The sequence below is a fragment of the Pongo abelii genome, chromosome 13 (assembly GCF_028885655.2).
Source record: "Pongo abelii isolate AG06213 chromosome 13, NHGRI_mPonAbe1-v2.0_pri, whole genome shotgun sequence".
NCBI lineage: Eukaryota > Metazoa > Chordata > Mammalia > Primates > Hominidae > Pongo > Pongo abelii.
In genome coordinates, this window is record NC_071998.2 from 30,966,754 (window position 1) to 30,986,875 (window position 20,122).

General features: G+C 36.5%; 1 protein-coding gene across 3 annotated transcripts in view; it reads right to left on the reverse strand.

Annotated features, from left to right (window-relative positions):
* IFT74 (intraflagellar transport 74) overlaps window positions 1–20,122 on the reverse strand; it is a 131,199-nt gene that overhangs the window by 18,616 nt on the left and 92,461 nt on the right. For 2 of the 3 annotated variants that reach the window (XM_063713910.1, XM_063713911.1), the window contains 6 exons: window positions 15,992–16,089; window positions 15,098–15,224; window positions 7,576–7,739; window positions 6,890–7,015; window positions 2,682–2,742; window positions 412–730 (listed from right to left, as the gene is read on the reverse strand). In XM_063713910.1, the coding sequence (XP_063569980.1) occupies window positions 612–730; window positions 2,682–2,742; window positions 6,890–7,015; window positions 7,576–7,739; window positions 15,098–15,224; window positions 15,992–16,089 (695 nt within the window). In that variant the 3' untranslated portion in view covers window positions 412–611. 3 annotated transcript variants of the gene reach the window in all.

Genomic DNA, 20,122 nt, shown 5'->3' on the forward strand with positions numbered 1-20,122 from the left:
TCTTCCAGGCATATATATGTGAAAAAATATTTTAAGAATTGCAAAGATTAAAAGTTTCTAATTCCAAATCTTTAGGTATAACTGCTATATAAAGAATATATGTTATATATTTACCTGTGACATTATATGCTCTAATACACATCAAGTATAACCTATGAAGTAAGGTTCAAAGCTAAAAATCTTCCTTCTAATCGTACTAATTTTTTCTAGAAGTAAAAATTGACAAGGTTGATATAAGTGCTAAATCAGAATCATACTCCATGCATCCGTCCTAGAGTTGATACAAGAAAAGCTTATCTCATTTGTTGCCATAGATGGATTATACCAGCTAAATAAATTTCAATGGTCACTTTTAGTTTCTTTATCTCTTGGTTCAAATACAAGTAGCATAAAAAGAAAAGAAGATGGTACTTTTTAATATGCAAACCATTTATTGAACTATTTACTATTTTAAAATATCATTCTTAAAAGAGGCCACAAAAATTATAATATTCAGAAATTGTAGGTAAACTCCAAAGGTAAGCTTTTTTTTTTTTTTTTTTTAATAGTCAACTTGTACCAAGTTTAGCAGCAAGAGGATACTTCCTTAGAGACCTTCAGTTGACTTAAACTCAGTTTCCGCTGGTGCTATGTAAAGCATCCACGATGGTTTTATTGTACTCTGCAATCTGCTTGGTCACATTTTTCTTAATTGGCCGGTAATCACTCTCTTGACTCTTGGTTGCTATGACTAATTACATGAGTTAAGGGGGAAAACAATGTCAATAAAAATCTAATTGTAGCTGAGAAAGGAACTAAATACTGATTTTTTCATACTGAAGATAGTACAAAAAAGCACAATTAGAATACTTTAAAATACAGTACATTATTTTAACAGATTAAGCATCAATTAAAACCTAAAATGCCAAGCTAAACTTACTGTAAAAAATTCATATACAATATAAACACTTATTAATACTTAATATGTTACACATTTTTAATCTAATTCTGGTCTTAGAACAATCTAACGTTCAATGAACTAGTTACCATATTCAAACACACATACACACATACACATACCATGTTCTCTAGAGTACCACAAATAAGGCAAATTTCTAGACTTCACTCTGCTCCAAAATCACCTACTTTATGTTGCACAAAACTCCAGTGCTAGACTTAGAGCATACTGTGAACAAGTCCTCTATTTTTAAACTAAGTTGCACTAACACTGGCAACAGAGCACCTAAAACACCTTATCTGGAGGTAAGCTGGGGTCCAGGCTGCTTCTGAGCTGAAGTTCAGCACCACCCTAGGGGAGAACCTATGCTGCCACTGAGTCAGGATCTAGTTCTCCAGGCAGAGACACCCTTGAATGGGTCAAAGAAGGGAATAGGAAACAACTTCTAAGGAAATATTTGTTACAACTTCACAACACATGTTCTCAACAGCTGCTTGCTGCCTCCTATAATCAAACTAAAAGTAAACAATAAGATGAGACATAAGTATCATCTTTGCAGACACATAATGGAGTTGAAATGGCTAAAACATGAATGAGCTTGGAAGTCAAACTTCTCAGGATCTTACTTAGTTTACCTCCCTTTGCTGCCCAGATATTCAAGGTAGAAGCATATAAACAACAAACAACTATATATTATATATTATGTGTATATATATATATATACATACTTGTGGATATATATAACTATACGGTTACATATAATTCTCCCAACACTATGAGAAGGAAATATTAACTATATTTTAAAGATTTTAGAGATGATGCAATTCTGGGGCCCAGGGCAGTGGATCATGTCTCTAATCCCAGCACTTGAGCAGGCCGAGGTGGGATTGAGCCTAGGAGTTTCAGACCAGCCTGGCTAAGTTGGCGAGACCCCCGTCTCTAAACAAAAAAGAAATTCTTGCCATGTTTATCAGAAGATTTACTGATAATGTTTAACTTTACCCAAGCCCTGTGATCCTGGAAAACTGAATCTTAAGAGATGATACAGTTCTAGCTTGAACAGATTAAATTGTCCAAAGTTTGTAACTTATAAGCAGTAGAGTTAACATTTAAAATTGGATCGCCCAACTCCAAAATCTGGGCATTTAATCACTATGCCACATTAAGTCTTTGTACTCCTTTTTTGGCAATTCCCAAAATCTGCTTTCTATTAGTTACTTGAGGGCGCGCGCACACACACACACACACACCCCTCTTAACTACTGTAGAATTGAAACAGTCATATTCATTTAATTTAGCTCAATGTTTTGTACATATTTGGTATCTAATAAGTAGGTGTTGAACTAAATTTGAGTCTTTAAAAAAATTCCTAGAAAAAAATAACTCAGTCAACTTCATTTTCACCTTTTTTTTTTTTTTTTTTTTTTTTTTTGAGACGGAGTCTTGCTCTGTCGCCAAGGCTGGAGTGCAGTGGTGCCATCTCGGCTCACTGCGAGCTCCACCTCCCGGGTTCACGCCATTCTCCTGCCTCAGCCTCCCAAGCAGGTGGGATAGCAGGCGCCCGCCACCACGTCCGGCTATTTTTTTTTTTTGTATTTTTTAGTAGAGATGGGGTTTCACTGTGTTAGCCAGGGTGGTCTCAATCTCCTGACCTTGTGGTCCACCTGCCTCGGCCTCCCAAAGTGTTGGGATTATAGGCATGAGCCACCGCACCCGGCCCCATTTTCAGCTTTTTAAAGGATACATTCTTTCATCGCAAAATTATTTTGCTCAAGGTGTTGCCACTTTCTCTCCAAATTTGTAAGCTAAAAACATAAAAGAAAAATATGAATTAGGACCCATATTTAAAACAATTAAATGCCTTTCTAAGAGGATAAGACAAAAAAAAAATCTCTCCAACTTTAAATCTTATCAACTTACATTTTATTGAGATAAAGCCATGGTAGAAAAAAAAAGATTAAATAATAGTAAATACATTAATACAGTGATGAATCCTATAACATGTTTTACTCTATATATTTATTTTAATTATAAAATATTTTAAATGTTTATTATACCAATGAACATGCCAACTGAAAGACAATTTATGATTTTCCTTTCCCTAAAAAAACTTTTAAAAGAAAAATGGGACATGATGGGAATCTCTTCTTAAAATCTGGAAGTCTAATGCCACAAATATAACATATATTCAAACACTGTCAAAGGTTCAGCCATATAGGAGAAACTTCCTTATTTCCAGGGCTAAATTTCCTGTCTAATTCCACAAGCTGTGATAAGAGCAGAGCTGCAGTGTGAAGATTATAAGAGAGCTGGTAAAAAGCTGGCACTGTTACAAAAATTTCTGCATCAACAGGAAGCTAATGTGGATATTATATTGATGGTTGCTTCCTCAGAAGACAATTTTACTGTTATAGAATTAAACTGTTTTTCTGATTTAATTAACCTTGTAACTCTGGTTATGGTCTTTCTTTTTTAAGATGCACATAGTTTTTTCCAAAGCAAAGGACCATTTGAAAATTGAAATGCTAAAATAATGTTCAACCTGGACATTTCAAACAAGTAATGATTATTTTTAAAAATACAATAATTGAAGCAACAGTGGAAATGTTTCTTTCTATCCTCACATTAAAATAATTTTCAGGGCGTAAATTCAGGCTTGATGTAGATCCATCTCATTGTTTCCTCCAAAGAGATAAATCTAGATATTAGAATAAATCATAGCTAATTAATTATGTGAACTGTATGTGCTGTGAGCTGGTATTACTAAATCACATCAATCTCCCCAAGACAGGACCTTGAAGTTAAGATGGACTCAAGGAAGCAGTCAGCAGTTTCTGGCAGTAAATCTCTAATAACCTTCAGCAAAGTCAAGTACCAGACTTTTTTGTCATTGTTTCATACAAACAGGTGGCCTTCTTATAATGCATCAGACCTGTTAAGTGCTACAGGAATGGTATAAAAGCAATGCTGTGTAGATGGTCAAATTCCTTTTACATTATACCTCTATATTATTGACTCCTTTAAACCTCCAAGGACATCATGAAGCAAAAATTCATTTTGAAAATCTGTTTTTCCCTAACTTGTTTAAATAATCTGTTACATAAAATTCTTTAGAGATGCCAAAAGCCAGTTTTCAAGAAGATAATTGTGAAAGATAGGAAGACCAGGATTTGATTTAATCAGTTGGGATTCACAAAAGATGACAAATAACACAGAGAAGGATTCAAAATTGTGGCTTATGTTATGATTTCCAGTTATCAATACATGGAGTTAAGAATAAAATTAGCAATTAATGTGGGGATAAACAAGGTAACCACTCATTGGCTCTAAGAAATGGTGTTTTACAAGTGCTTTCCGCCTTAAATCATCTATTCAGTGAATGAGGAGGGCTAATATTCCATAAGAAGTATCAGTATTTTTTTCTAAGAATCACTGAAGACAATGACCTCACAAACTTTGTCTTGTTTCTTCTCCAGTACTCATCCTCACTCTAAACAACCTAAGAAAATTGTGTCACTTATAAGTCTATATCTAGGTTTGCATATGAAGTAGGACAGAATAACTGGTAAATATGAATTATGTAAATTAGTGATTTCTAAGCTTTTAGTAGTTGTAGCAAGCTTTCATGAGATTCTACCCTTTTCAAAAGGAATGTAAGGTGTATGTTGTTTTTCAAATGGTACATCCATACAATAAAATAGCTAATGCTATAGAAATGTCGCCAAAGGCCAAGAGTGGTGGCTCACACCTGCAATCCCAGCACTTTGGGAGGCCAAGGCAGGTGGATGACCTAAGGTCAGGAGTTCGAGACCAGCATGGCCAACAAGGTGAAACACTGTCTCTACTAAAAATACAAAAAAATTAGCCAGGCATGGTGGCTGGCGCCTGCAATCCCAGCTACTTGGGAGGCTGAGGCAGGAGAATTGCTTGAACCCAGGAGGTGGAGGTTGCAGTGAGCCAAGATCACACCACTGCACTCCAGCCTGGGTGACAAGAGCAAAACTCCGTCTCAAAAAGACAAACAAGGCTGAGCACAGTGGCTCATGCCTGCAATCCCAGCACTTTGGGAGGCTGAGGCAGGAGGACAGCTTGAGGCCAGGAGTTCAAGACTAGCCAGGGCAATACAGCAAGACCCCGTCTGTATAAAAAATAATAAAAATTGGCTGGGCATGGTAGTCTGTGCCTGTAGTCCTAGCTACTCGGGTGGCTGAGGCAGGAGGATCGGTTGAGTCCAGGAGCTCCAGGTTGCAGTGAGCTACAATTATGTCACTACACTCCACCCTGGGCAACAGAGTGAGACTCTGTTTTTAAAAAAAAAAAAAAAAAAGGCTGAAGAAAGTTAAGAAAATGTTGAAAGACTGTATGAATACCATGATTTCATTTCTTGTAAAAACAATATGGATGTATGATTGCAAAGGACGAAAAGACTACAAGGATATGGCACCAAAATGTTAACAACAGTTGTACCTAGGTAGTGGAAAATCAAATGACATTATTTTTATTTTGCTCTATCATGATCACATAACTATATGAAGAAAAAGAGAGTTTTTTTTTTTTGAGACAGAGTCTCGCTCTGTCACCCAGGCTGGAGTGCAGTGGCGTGATCTCAGCTTACTACAAGCTCCGCCTCTCAGGTTCAAGCCATTCTCCCGCCTCAGCCTCCCGAGTAGCTGGGACTACAGGCACCCGCCACCACTCCTGGCTAATTTTTTGTATTTTTAGTAGAGACGGGGTTTCACCGTTGTTAGCCAGGATGGTCTTGATCTCCTGACCTTGTGATCCGCCCACCTCAGCCTCCCAGAGTGCTGGGATTACAGGTGTGAACCACCGTGCCTGGCCAAAAGAGGGAATTTTTAATGCATTTAGGGTTTTAAACCATGTGTGCAAATTTCTAATATAGACTAATTAGATATAAGAATGATCAATCTTTTTCAGACCATAGTTATTGACTTTGTGTATGACACATAATGCTTCAATCATTCAACAAATAATTGCTGAGCACCTACTATGTGCCAACCAATAGCACAATGCAAGGAATAAAGTAAACGAGACAGACATTGTCTCTGTCCTGTCAGAGCTCTCAATCTAGACCTCACACACTGTTCAAGTAATTATCAGCAAGATGAGTGATATGAAAAGGGGGCTGCAGGTATATATATCTATGCATCCTATGTAAATAATTGGAGATATGAATTAAGAAGTTCAAGGATACCTGGATTGCTCTTGATAGCATTATTTCAATCGTTTTAAAACTAGAAATTACCTAAATATCCAATGAAAGGGAATTGGTTCAATATATTATGCTACATCCATGTACTAGAATATCATTAAGCTATTAATATTTTTTAAAAGTCTATATATATATTGACAAGGGAAAGTACTTATGATGTATAGTTAATCATGAAAAACAAGCTCCTAAATGATATGTACAATATGGTACAATTTCTATAAATGCATAGAAATAAATGTGTACCTAAGTATATGCATAAATATGTGTATACACATATCTACCTATCTATCTATCTATCTATCTATCTATCTATCTCTCTATCTATCCATTGACTAAAAGAACCCACACTAAAGCAACAATAAGCATTCTCTCTTCTGGGTGGTGGGGTACTAATCATTAGAATTTATTTTATTTGTGATTTTACGGATTTTTAGTTTCTGCATTAGTAATGTTTCACTTCCAAAATTTTTAAAAGATACTACCCCATATATCTTAGTTGTGCCCAAGACAGTATCCAACCGAGTTGGCTTTCAATATAGGTTTATGGAAGGTAAGAAAGCAGGAGTCCATTCATTCTGAATGAAGACTGTACAGAATCTGGCTGTCTTAAAAGTCAGAAAATCTAGAAGGTATATAAAGCAAATTTTAAAATAAAAAAATGATTGTTTTGGGGTGAAAATATAGACTAAGAGAATTTCAAAGTCATTTAAAACATTTTTTACCTGAGAATGTGTCTCATTTTCTTGCAATTGTGTTTTTAGTGCCTCATATTCTATGTTTCGCTTCTCCATTATTTTCTTAAAGGCATTTCTGCGGGTTGATAATATCATTCTCTCCTGATGTAATTTCTAGAAAGATCCAAATAGAAGTGACAGGTTATAGAAAATATGTAGTAAGCCAATATAAATCATATTTAACTTAATTTCAGTAACTATATTCTGGTAAAATTATATCAAGGCTATAACTACTCTAAAACCCATTTGTAAAAATATCCTTTGAACTATAAGCTATGTTAACATTGTCTGTATTAATAACTCTATTAATGCTGCCATATCTCTTCCGACCCTACCAAATTTAGTCTAAATTAATGTAAATGGCAATGGAAAGCCACTGACAAGTTTCAGGTAGGATAGAGTCATAATCTAAACTGCATTTAACAAAGCTCACATTTGCTGAAATGCTCTGTATTAAGTAGCAGCTCATACCTTGCTTTTTAATTTTTGCTTTTCTTTAAAACTTTAAGTCACTCTAAATTCCAACTACATATGTAAACATTTTTATTTTTTCTCACTTACATATATAAAATAATCAACTTAAAATAACAAATCCTATAAACCACAAATATATTACATTTGATCAAGAAAAAACAATCTGAATTGTAATTCTGTAAGACTTGGTTAACATTTACCTTTATCTTTTCTTCACCTGATGATTTTAAAGCTGGCAAATCATTATATGTCTCCAGATCAGTTGTCATTTGCTTAATTTTGCTTTTTAGAGAATGCTGTTCTTCAGTCATCTTACTTTCTAGAAGCTCCATTTTCTGCAGATCCAACTGCAGACGTTGAATGTCTGAAACATAAGAATTTAAGGTGATAATTAATCAAAATTTTATTCCTTTCACATAAGGAAATGTAATGCAACTATTAAAAATCATGTTTTATAAGAATATCTGTAAAAGAAATATATGTTCACTGTAACCAGTGAGATAACATAAACTAAGAAAAAAAATACTCATCCCCTCAGTAACCAATTTCAGGTAACCAATATATTAGGGAATCAAGTTAACCTGATGTCTATTAGCCACAACTGTTTCCATGCTAACAAACATGTAAGTTTTTTTCTTGCTTAGTAATATAATCTATATTATGAGATAAAGACACATTATTTTTAATAGAAGCATGGCACAGTTATGTAGGGAAAAAACCAAGTTATAAAACGTTATATATATATTTGGGCACAATTTTATAATTGCACATATGATTAACTCTTACTATCTGTGATAGTTATGTCCTATGAAGTTATTGTGAACAATGAGTTAGCAAATATTGAACTATTGCTCCTAGGGGAAACACAGGGTTAAGTTCCTGTGAGCCTTTAGTCACATTTTAGTCAATTAGCCAATACATAATCTTGTTTTATGTGTGTTTCTGTTTAAAAACATTTTATTTACTATAGGTTGTAGATTCACTAACATTGAACTCACAGCCAACAGCACTGTAAGTTATGCCTGAATTAAGTTTACCTATCACACATTTTCTCCATAAGGCACATCATAACCTTTGTGCTTAGGAACACTTAGCACATCAGCACTTTGCTTGGGGCCATTTTAAATGGCATGATCACCAACAGAAAGCACAAAAACGCAAAAAACATGACACTAAATATACTGCAAAAAGGAAACCTGTTTATAGTGTGAGAACTGATAAAAGAAGGCAGAGTGTTGCCTTTTTCAACTTCTGTTGGCAATGTGCATGTCAGGCTGTTGAAATTTTTCACGAGTCTGCGCATGCCCACAAATGATCATGAAAATGCTGCAAGGATTGATTTGGGGGGTACAAACTAACTTTAGTGAGAAGGCAAATTCACAAATATGAAATCTATGAATAATGAGGAGACCTGTGTGTGTCTCATTCTTCCATTCAAAAATATCAAGCATCTACTATGTGCCAGGTGCTGAGGATATAATAGCAATCAACAGAGACATGGTTTTCACTCAGGGAGCTATATTTTAGAGGTAGAAGCAGGCAATTAAATAAGTATTTACAATAAACTGGATAAATATGAAAAGAGTAGTACAGGGTGCCATAAAAGCATGTAGCAGGGATGAAGAGAGCTCTCTAAAGATATGCCTTTCAATTAAAGGCTTAAGGTTTATGAATATCACACAAAGAGGAAGGTAAAAGTGTTCCAGCAAAAACAATCAGCATGTGCAAAGTCTAGAGGTAAGAAAGTCTAGTACCTTTGAGCCAGTAACAGAAGTTCAACATACTGAATAGTAAATGAATATGAATGAATTTGAAGAGTAAAAAACAATGCTTCGAAAGTCACTGATTTGAGAAAAGAGGCTGTTATCCCACCAAAGTTTTTAAAGTTAGTATAATTAAGCCAGTATTTCTTGAATGTTTCCTTTTATCCCTTTAAGAGTTTTAAAAGTCAACCATAGCGACATACACTATTTAAAAATATATATGTATATGTACACATAAAGACAAATATGTATATAGCAAGACTTAAATGTTGTTGCAAAGAGTTTTGTTTTGTTGGATTCTTATCTCTACCAGGGTTAGAAATAGTAATGAGAATCAAAGAACTGAACAAGTGACTAAGGTTTATGCTGTTTCAATGCTCTAAATAGGAACTGTTTTTAGCCTGTAGATATTTTGACTATTTGGAGTAAACACTGATATAAATCTAATTGCAAGTTTAATTTGAATATATACTAGGGAAATACATTTAAGAACCATACAAATTGATTTTTCTTGATAAAAGGAGAAAATGGCTGGTATAGGGTAAAGTTTATCTTCCTTTAACAACAGGTCCCCAATGAAAAGCTAAATGCTACTCCAACGGAAGAGACAGGAAGAGGATGCAGTCTAGTTCCTTCTGATATGCCGTGAAGTTGCAAAGTTTACCAAGCAGTGTGTACATAGTAGCAAAATCTCAGAAGGAACCACTTTGACCCGGGGAAGTGTTTCTAAGATAGTCTGTCATCAGCACATTTGTTTACTCTCTGGAGTATCCTTTCCAAAAATATAAATAAAAACTATTGCTGATAAATCCCTTGCCTCTTTGCCCATGCAGTACACCAGTGTTTCTCAACCTTTTTCTTACATTATTGATTTCCTAAGAAGTCCATTACAGACTCTTTTTCCCCAATCACCTCCCTCCCCTGAAATTTTTACATCACCCATGTGGTGTGTAGCCATTTAGGTATGGTGACCTCTGGAGGGCCATTATAATATCTAAGTTTTCTTCACCCTTCCCCCAAGAAGTGATTGCTCCATTAAAAAAAAAAAAAAAAAAAAGGCTGGGCGCGGTGGCTCACGCCTGTAATCCCAGCACTTTGGAAGGCCGAGGCGGGCGGATCACGAGGTCAGGAGATCAAGACCATCCTGCCTAACACAGTGAAACCCTGTCTATACTAAAAATACAAAAAATTAGCCGGGAGAGGTGGCGGGCGCCTGTAGGCCCAGCTACTCGGGAGGCTGAGGCAGGAGAACAGCGTGAACCCCGGGGGGCGGAGCTTGCAGTGAGTCGAAATCGCGCCACTGCACTCCAGCCTGGGCGACAGCGAGACTCATGGCTGGGCGACAGCGAGTCTCAAAAAAAAAAAAAAAAAAAAACAACAACATGGAGTACACTAAATCCATTATATCTGAAAGGCGAACAAGAATATTATAAACCTCTCATGGTGCTTTCAAGATACAAAAAATTTCTTGAGGTGGGAGATGGTGTTAGGGAAAGAAAGAAAGAATAAATTATATGGTTGGTTGAAGTTAAAATGAAAACAATGTAGTAAATGAAATTAATTATAAGCATCAAAGAATTTAACCCTTACTAAGAAAAATTTCCAGCAAAATCCTTATCATAGTATTAAACTGGATTTTTATCTCCATTGAAGCCAGTTTTCAATTTTTTTTTCAAACTGTACATCTCTGGAGAACACATAATGACTACTTTTTTTTTTTTTTTGAAATAGATTTTCGCTCTGTTGCCCAGGCTGGAGTGCAATGGCGCGATCTCGGCTCACTGCAACCTCTACTACCCGGGTCCAAGTGATTCTTCTGCCTCAGCCTCCTGAGTAGCTGGGATTACAGGCTTGCGCCACCACACAGGCTAATTTTGTATTTTTAGTAGAGCTGGGGTTTCACCATGTTGGTCAGGCAGGTCTTGAACTCGTGACCTCTGATGATCCACCCACCTTGGCCTCCCAAAGTCCTGGGATTACAGGCGTGAGCCACCTCCCCTGGCCCATAATGACTAGTTGTTAAAAGGAACTATAAACACAAAGTATAAAGTATGGAATGAATACAAACTCTTGATTATTGAATTTGTTTCCTGGTATTGATTTTTGCCTTTTAAAAAATGTACATTTCTTGACAGCTGTCACAGAAAGATAGCTTAAAGGGGGAAAAACTTGTTGAATTTACATTGACTTTAGATAAATGAAAAACAGGCATGAAGGTCTAAAATACAAAACAGAGGTTTTGTATGATGAAATAATAAAACTATAAAATTATTTAGTTTATAGAAAAGAGAAAATATTTTTAAATATTCATATATGTCCAAAAGAAATGAAAATAGGATCGTGAAGAAATACTTACACACCCATGTTCACTGCAGCATTATACACAATAGCCAAAAGGTGGAAGCAATCTGTCTATAGATAGACTTTAAAATATGATATATACATGCAATAGAATGTTACTCAACCTTAAAAAAGAAAATCCTTCTTTGCTACAACATGGATGAACCTTAAGGACATTATGCTAAGTGAACTAACTCAGTCCCAAAAGGACAAATACTGTATGACTTCATTTATATGAGGTAATTTAAAGTAGTCAGACTCATAGAAACAGAAGTAGAACGGTGGTCTCCAGGGGTCAGGGGATAGGGAAATATGGAGTTGTTATTCAGGAGGTATAGTGTTTTAGTTCTGCAAGATGAAAAAGTTCTAGAGATTTGTTGCACAACAATGTGCATATAATTAACACTACTGTACTGTACACCTCAAAATGGTTAAGATGATAAATTTTGTTATGTGTTTTCTTACCACAATAAAAATATACTCACAGTCAAACCAACAGTAGTTATATATCAAGAATGTAACTCCTCCAGTTACTTGGCATATAGACATACAAATAAAACTATGGCAAACAAACTCTCAACAAATCTGGATATAAAATAGGCCTAAATATAACAATTATATACCTATATCACCACTATTAATGCAATTAATAGCATTCAGTATTCATTTATAGGTCCATAATCCCTTATCTAAAACCCTTGGGCAGTTCTATTTCAGAATGCAGAATTCTTTGGATTTTAGAAAAGTAATATAGCACATATGCTAATGATTACATAACTCCCATGGCAAAGTCCGAGGGAATACCTTGTCATCAAGCACATGAATATTTCTATAGCAAAAAGCATAAATAGTCACACTAGGTAGGATAATTAAAAACTATAAATAGCCTCACGTCAGTTCAGGTCAGGTCAGGTTTTGCTGCCAATATCTGTTTAGATTTTGGGAATCCAGATAAAAGTATTATGCATCATTATTTCATTTCAAAAATCTTTTTTTTATATTTTTTTATTATACTTTAAGTTCTAGGGTACATGTGCACAACGTGCAGGTTTGTTACATATCTATACGTGTGCCATGCTGGTGTGCTGCACCCATTAATTCATCATTTACATTAGGTATACCTCCTAATGCTATCCCTCCCCCCTCCCCCCACCCCACAACAGGCCCCGGTGTGTGATGTCCCCCTTCCTGTGTCCAAGTGTTCTCATTGTTCAATTCCCACCCCAAAATCTTTCAACATTCTTAAGTTACCAAATATTAATTAGGTCTTCATTTCTCACTATCTCACCAACTGTAGTAATTCCAGGTAGACAAAAACATAGCTAATTCAAAGCTGCGACACGCCAGCATAAAGAACACCCATAGAAGCCATTAGTTCATAAACCAAAGATCCCATACAAATTTTTACATGACTTTATCCTAGTCTCTTTAACCTCAACTTTGTTTATTTGTATCTAATCTCCACCTGCACCATCCCAATGGCAGCCATTAGCCACATGTGATTTTTGAGCCCTTTTAAGTATGTCTAGTCCAGGCAAGGTGCAGTGGCTTACGCCTCTATTCCCAACACTTTGAGAGGCCGAGGTGGGTAGATGGCTTGAGCCCAGGAGTTTGAGACAAGCCTGGAAAACATGGTGAAACCCCATCTCTATTAAAAATACAAAATATTAGCTAGGCATGCTGGTGTGTGCCTGTAGTCCCAACTAGTTGGGAGGCTGAGGTGAGAGAATCACCTGAGCCCAGGAAGTAAATGCTGCAGTGAGCTGTGATCACACCACTGCACTCCAGCCTGGGCAATGAGAGTGAGACCCTGTCTCAAAAATAAATAAATAAATAAATAAATAAGGCTACTCCTAACTGAAATGTTGTGAAGATAAAATATCTCTTTGATCATTTTTATATAGCTTACATGTTGAAATAATATCTTGGCTATATCAGTTTAAATACAATATATTATTAAAATTAATCTGTCTCTTTTTACTTTGTCAACACGGCTACTAGAACACTTTATATAAATATAATATATATTGGCATTACATTTCTCTTGGACAGTGCTGCTCTAGTCTCATGATAGCAAGCATGACTGAAACTAATTAAAATTAAACATCATCTCTTCTTAACTATCCAAGACTGGGCTGGATATGTGCCCTATGTACTTCCGTTGCTCCTTATGCTTACTTCTATCATAGCATTATTTCATTGTATCATAACTGTCACTCTACCAAGTTGAAAGTTTCCTGAGGAAAGAGATTAGATTTTTTTAAGCCTCTTATACTGACAAAGATTCAATCCTTGACCAAACTAGCTAGGCTCCTCTGAGCTCTCTTCTCAACTAGGCCTCAACCTCTGCCTATAAAAATTCCACTCTCAGCACAAATGATTTCATGCACCACCTTCTACCCACATTAGACGATTTAAACAAACAGTTTCTAACAGCTCAAGTCTGCATCCCTGGGATGACCCTATCCTCACTTAAAGTGCCTGCCAGACAAAGCTCAAGGCCGCCAAAAGAATGTACTATTTATTCTAGCCCATACTGGTCAACAGGCCCCTGACTACCCTTTCTTAGGGCATCCAGTTGTGAATCTTTCCTCTGTACCTTTAAGATGTATATGTGTATTAGTCTATTTGCATTGCTATAAAGGAATACCTGAGACTGGGTAATTTATTTTTAAAAAATAAGTTTATTTGGCTTATGGTTCTACAGGCTGTACATGAAACATGGTGCCAGCAACTGCTTCTGGTGAGGGCCTCAGGAAGCTTACAATCACGACAGAAGGCAAAGGGGAGCCTGCGTGTTACAAGGCAAGAGAGAGAAGGAGGACGTACCAGGCTCTTTTAAACAACCAGATCTTGCGTGAACTCACAGAGAACATACTAATTACTGCAAGGACGACACTGAGCCATTCATGAGAGATCCGCCCCCATGACCCAAACATTTCCCACTAAGCCCACCTCTAACACCAGAGGTCACATTTCAACATAAAATTTGGAGGGGACAAAAAATCCAAACCATATCTGTATGTACCTCCCACAACTCAGGAGTATTTTCCTCAAGGACCTAAAAGCCATTCCATTAAAACGTGATTATCAGGAAAGTTAGGGCCTCTGTCTGCTAGTCTGTGTATAAGCATAGACTCCTAACTTGATAATTGCCAGCTAACACACACAGCTGGCCTAATCAGCGTGTACATTGACGAACCCTGCAATTTTTCATTTCCCTTACTACTCCCTCATTCTCCCTTTGCAACACTCAATCACCTCTGTACAAATCAAAGTTGATTTCAATTCATGCTGGACCCTCCTTCCTTACTGCCACACTGTATTACTGACTAAAATCTGTCCTTAGCACTTTAACTTGCATCCAGTTTTGTTTATCTTTAACAATATCCAGAATTATATAGCACAGGCTTGAAATAAGTATTCAATAAATGTTGTTAAATCAGTGACAGTATACAACATAATACTAGCCAGCTGATGAAAAAAGCCACACATAATTCTGGGGCAATAGGCAATCATAAATTATAGCCTCCGTCAATGAGGCTTTAAAAGAATCAGAGAATACCATTGATATATTTTTTAAAAAAAAAGAATATTAAAATCGAGGTTGTTTTCTCACCTGAAGTCAAATTCTGAGCTGTACTTTGTGATTTCTGCACTTCAGTAGATTTAAAATTGAGGTCATCCTGCATCATCTTTAGCTCTTGATTGGTGATAGAGGATATCTGTTTCATACGATTTATATTCTGCATTTGCAGAGAAATAAAAATAGAAAAAAATCCACTGATTTAATTCTCAATAAAACTCTTGGAAAACACTGTCAAAGGATGAGGTGTTTAGATCAGGTATTTGTTTTTCAAATACACCATTCAAGTTATATCTTGTACAGAAAATGAGATTCCAAATTGGGTATTCTCAATAAAGACAGATTACAAATTCAAAATTGTGGGTTTTTTTCATTTCCTTTATTTCACTGTAGAAAAAATTCAACTACACTATTTTAGAAACTGGTTGGAGTCTTAAAACACTAGAATATTGAAAGGGGACCATGCATTTCATAATAGATACCCAATAAACATTTTTTGATAATTTGAGATACTCATTACATATACATACAAGAATCCTGTTTATTTACAATAAATTTACGGTATAAAAAGATATTAACATTTTCTAACATGTCTAGATTTTGAAATTATCTGTGCAAATGTTACTTTCAAAAGTTCAGATAGATTAACAATGGAAGATCATAATAATTACTCTGAATTAGTGCTTCATTTACTGCTGAATATTGATATTACACATCATCCTTTTTCTCTATCGCCCTAATTACCTGACATTTTGCTACAGTGATCAAAAAGTTAATAGCTGAAATAAATAGTAACAAATAAGGGAACTGAACGAAGCAGTTAAATGAGAAGATACAATAGTGAGCCATTCTATTTTTTGAGTAGTATTTGGAAAGTTAATCACGGCAAAAATAAAGAGGACACCAAGACAGGCACATGCTACTCACTCGACTGCAGTGCTCCAAGAGTGAAACAATGTTGGCTTCTATCTGTGCCTTTCGTTCCAGTTCCTGATTCTTTGTTTCCTGAAAAGTCTCAATAAAAGCTGACAATTGGAAAACATAAGAGAAGTTACTGTTGATAGAGTTAACACTATATAAATTCTGATTTGCAGGTCTTAAGAGTGCTTTTTAGAATTTTTTTTTTTTTTTGAGACAGAGTCTCACTCTGTCGCCAGGCTGGAGTGCAGTGGCGCGATCTCGGCTCACTGCAACCTCCACCTCTGGGTTCAAGGGATTCTCCTGCCTCAGCCTCCCGAGTAGCTGGGACTACAGGCATGCACCATCACGCCCAGCTAATTTTTGTATTTTTACTAGAGACAAGGTTTCACCATGTTGGCCAGGATGGTCTCGATCTCTTTTTTTTGTTTTGTTTTGTTTTTTCTTTTTTTTTTATTATTATTATACTTTAAGTTTTAGGGTACATGTGCACAATGCACAGGTTAGTTACATATGTATACATGTGCCATGCTGGTGTGCTGCACCCATTAACTCGTCATTTAACATTAGGTATATCTCCTAATGCTATCCCTCCCCCCTCCTCCCACCCCACAACAGTCCCCAGAGTGTGATGTTCCCTTTCCTGTGTCCATGTGTTCTCATTGTTCAATTCCCATCTATGAGTGAGAACATGCGGTGTTTGGTTTTTTGTCCTTGCGACAGTCTACTGAGAATGATGATTTCCAATTTCATCCATGTCCCTACAAAGGACATGAACTCATCATTTTTTATGGCTGCATAGTATTCCATGGTGTATATGTGTCATATTTTCTTAATCCAGTCTATCATTGTTGGACATTTGGGTTGGTTCCAAGTCTTTGCTATTGTGAATAGTGCCGCAACAAACATACGTGTGCATGTGTCTTTATAGCAGCATGATTTATAGTCCTTTGGGTATATACCCAGTAATGGGATGGCTGGGTCAAATGGAATTTCTAGTTCTAGATCCCTGAGGAATTGCCACACTGACTTCCACAAGGGTTGAACTAGTTTACAGTCCCACCAACAGTGTAAAAGTGTTCCTATTTCTCCACATCCTCTCCAGCACCTGTTGTTTCCTGACTTTTTAATGATTGCCATTCTAACTGGTATGAGATGGTATCTCATTGTGGTTTTGATTTGCATTTCTCTGATGGCCAGTGATGATGAGCATTTTTTCATGTGTTTTTTGGCTGCATAAATGTCTTCTTTTGAGAAGTGTCTGTTCATGTCCTTTGCCCACTTTTTGATGGGGTTGTTTGTTTTTTTCTTGTAAATTTGTTTGAGTCCATTGTAGATTCTGGGTATTAGCCCTTTGTCAGATGAGTAGATTGCAAAAATTTTCTCTCATTCTGTAGGTTGCCTGTTCACTCTGATGGTAGTTTCTTTTGCTGTGCAGAAGCTCTTTAGTTTAATTAGATCCCATTTGTCAATTTTGGCTTTTGTTGCCATTGCTTTTGGTGTTTTAGACATGAAGTCCTTGCCCATGCCTATGTCCTCAATGGTAATGCCTAGGTTTTCTTCTAGGGTTTTTATGGTTTTACGTCTAACATTTAAGTCTTTAATCCATCATGAATTAATTTCTGAATAAGGTGTAAGGAAAGGATCCAGTTTCAGCATTCTACATATGTCTAGCCAGTTTTCCCAGCACCATTTATTAAATAGGGAATCCTTTCCCCATTGCTTGTTTTTGTTAGGTTTGTCAAAGATCAGATAGTTGTAGATATGCGGCGTTATTTCTGAGGGCTCTGTTCTGTTCCATTGATCTGTATCTCTGTTTTGGTACCAGTACCATGCTGTTTTGGTTACTGTAGCCTTGTAGTATAGGTTGAAGTCAGGTAACGTGATGCCTCCAGCTTTGTTCTTTTGGCTTAGGATTGACTTGGTGATGCAGGCTCTTTTTTGGTTCCATATGAACTTTAAACTAGTTTTTTCCAATTCTGTGAAGAAAGTCATTGGTAGCTTGATGGGCATGGCATTGAATCTATAAATTACCTTGGGCAGTATGGCCATTTTCACGATATTGATTCTTCCTACCCATGAGCATGGAATGTTCTTCCATTTGTTTGTATCCTCTTTTATTTCATTGAGCAGTGGTTTGTAGTTCTCCTTGAAGAGGTCCTTCATGTCCCTTGTAAGTTGGATTCCTAGGTATTTTATTCTCTTTGAAGCAACTGTGAATGGGAATTCACTCATGATTTGGCTCTCTGTTTGTCTGTTATTGGTGTATAAGAATGCTTGTGATTTCTGCACATTGATTTTATATCCTGAGACTTTGCTGAAGTTGCTTATCAGCTTAAGGAGATTTTGGGCTGAGATGATGGGGTTTTCTAGATATACAATCATGTCGTCTGCAAACAGGGACAATTTGACTTCCTCTTTTCCTAATTGAATACCCTTTATTTCCTTCTCCTGCCTAATTCCCCTGGCCAGAACTTCCAACACTATGTTGCATAGGAGTGGTAAGAGAGGGCATCCCTGTCTTGTGCCAGTTTTCAAAGGGAATGCTTCCAGTTTTTGCCCATTCAGTATGATATTGGCTGTGGGTATGTCATAGATAGCTCTTAATATTTTGAGATACGTCCCATCAATACCTAATTTTTTGAGAGTTTTTAGCATGAAGGGCTGTTGAATTTTGTCAAAGGCCTTTTCTGCATCTATTGAGATAATCATGTGGTTTTTGTCTTTGGTTCTGTTTATATGCTGGATTACATTTATTGATTTGCGTATATTGAACCAGCCTTGCATCCCAGGGATGAAGCCCACTTGTTCATGGTGGATAAGCTTTTTGATGTGCTGCTGAATTCGGTTTGCCAGTATTTTATTGAGGATTTTTGCATCAATGTTCATCAAGGATATTGGTCTAAAATTCTCTTTTTTGGTTGGGTCTCTGCCTGGCTTTGGTATCAGGATGATGCTGGCCTCATAGAATGAGTTAGGGAGGATTCCCTCTTTTTTCTATTGATTGGAATAGTTTCAGAAGGAATGGTACCAGTTCCTCCTTGTACCTCTGGTAGAATTCGGCTGTGAACCCATCTGGTCCTGGACTCTTTTTGGTTGGTAAGCTATTGATTATTGCCACAATTTCAGAGCCTGTTATTGGTCTATTCAGAGATTCAATTTCTTCCTGGTTTAGTCTTGGGAGAGTGTATGTGTCGAGGAATTTATCCATTTCTTCTAGATTTTCTAGTTTATTTGCGTAGAGGTGTTTGTAGTATTCTCTGACGGTAGTTTGTATTTCTGTGGGATCAGTGGTGACATCCCCTTTATCATTTTTTATTGCGTCTATCTGATTTTTCTCTCTTTTTTTCTTTATTAGTCTTGCTAGCCATTTATCAATTTTATTGATCCTTTCAAAAAACCAGCTCCTGGATTCATTAATTTTTTGAAGGGCTTTTTTTTTTGTCTCTATTTCCTTGAGTTCTGCTCTGATTTTAGTTATTTCTTGCCTTCTGCTGGCTTTTGAATGTGTTTGCTCTTGCTTTTCTAGTTCTTTTAATTGTGATGTTAGGGTGTCAATTTTGGATCTTTCCTGCTTTCTCTTGTGGGCATTTAATGCTATAAATTTCCCTCTATACACTGCTTTGAATGTGTCCCAGAGATTCTGGTATGTTGTGTTTCAAAGAACATCTTTCTCGTTGGTTTCAAAGAACATCTTTATTTCTGCCTTCATTTCGTTATGTACCCAGTAGTCACTCAGGAGCAGGTTGCTCAGTTTCCACGTAGTTGAGCAGTTTTGAGTGAGTTTCTTAATCTTGAGTTCTAGTTTGATTGCACTGTGGTCTGAGAGACAGTTTGTTATAATTTCTGTTCTTTTACATTTGCTGAGAGCTTTACTTCCAACTATGTGGTCAATTTTGGAATAGGTGTGGTGTGGTGCTGAAAAAAATGTATATTCTGTTGATTTGGGGTGGAGAGTTCTGTAGATGTCTATTAGGTCTGCTTGGTGCAGAGCTGAGTTCAATTCCTGGGTATCCTTGTTAACTTTCTGTCTCGTTGATCTGTCTAATGTTGACAGTGGGGTGTTAAAGTCTCCCATTATTATTGTGTGGGAGTCTAAGCCTCTTCGTAGGTCACTCAGGACTTGCTTTAGGAATCTGG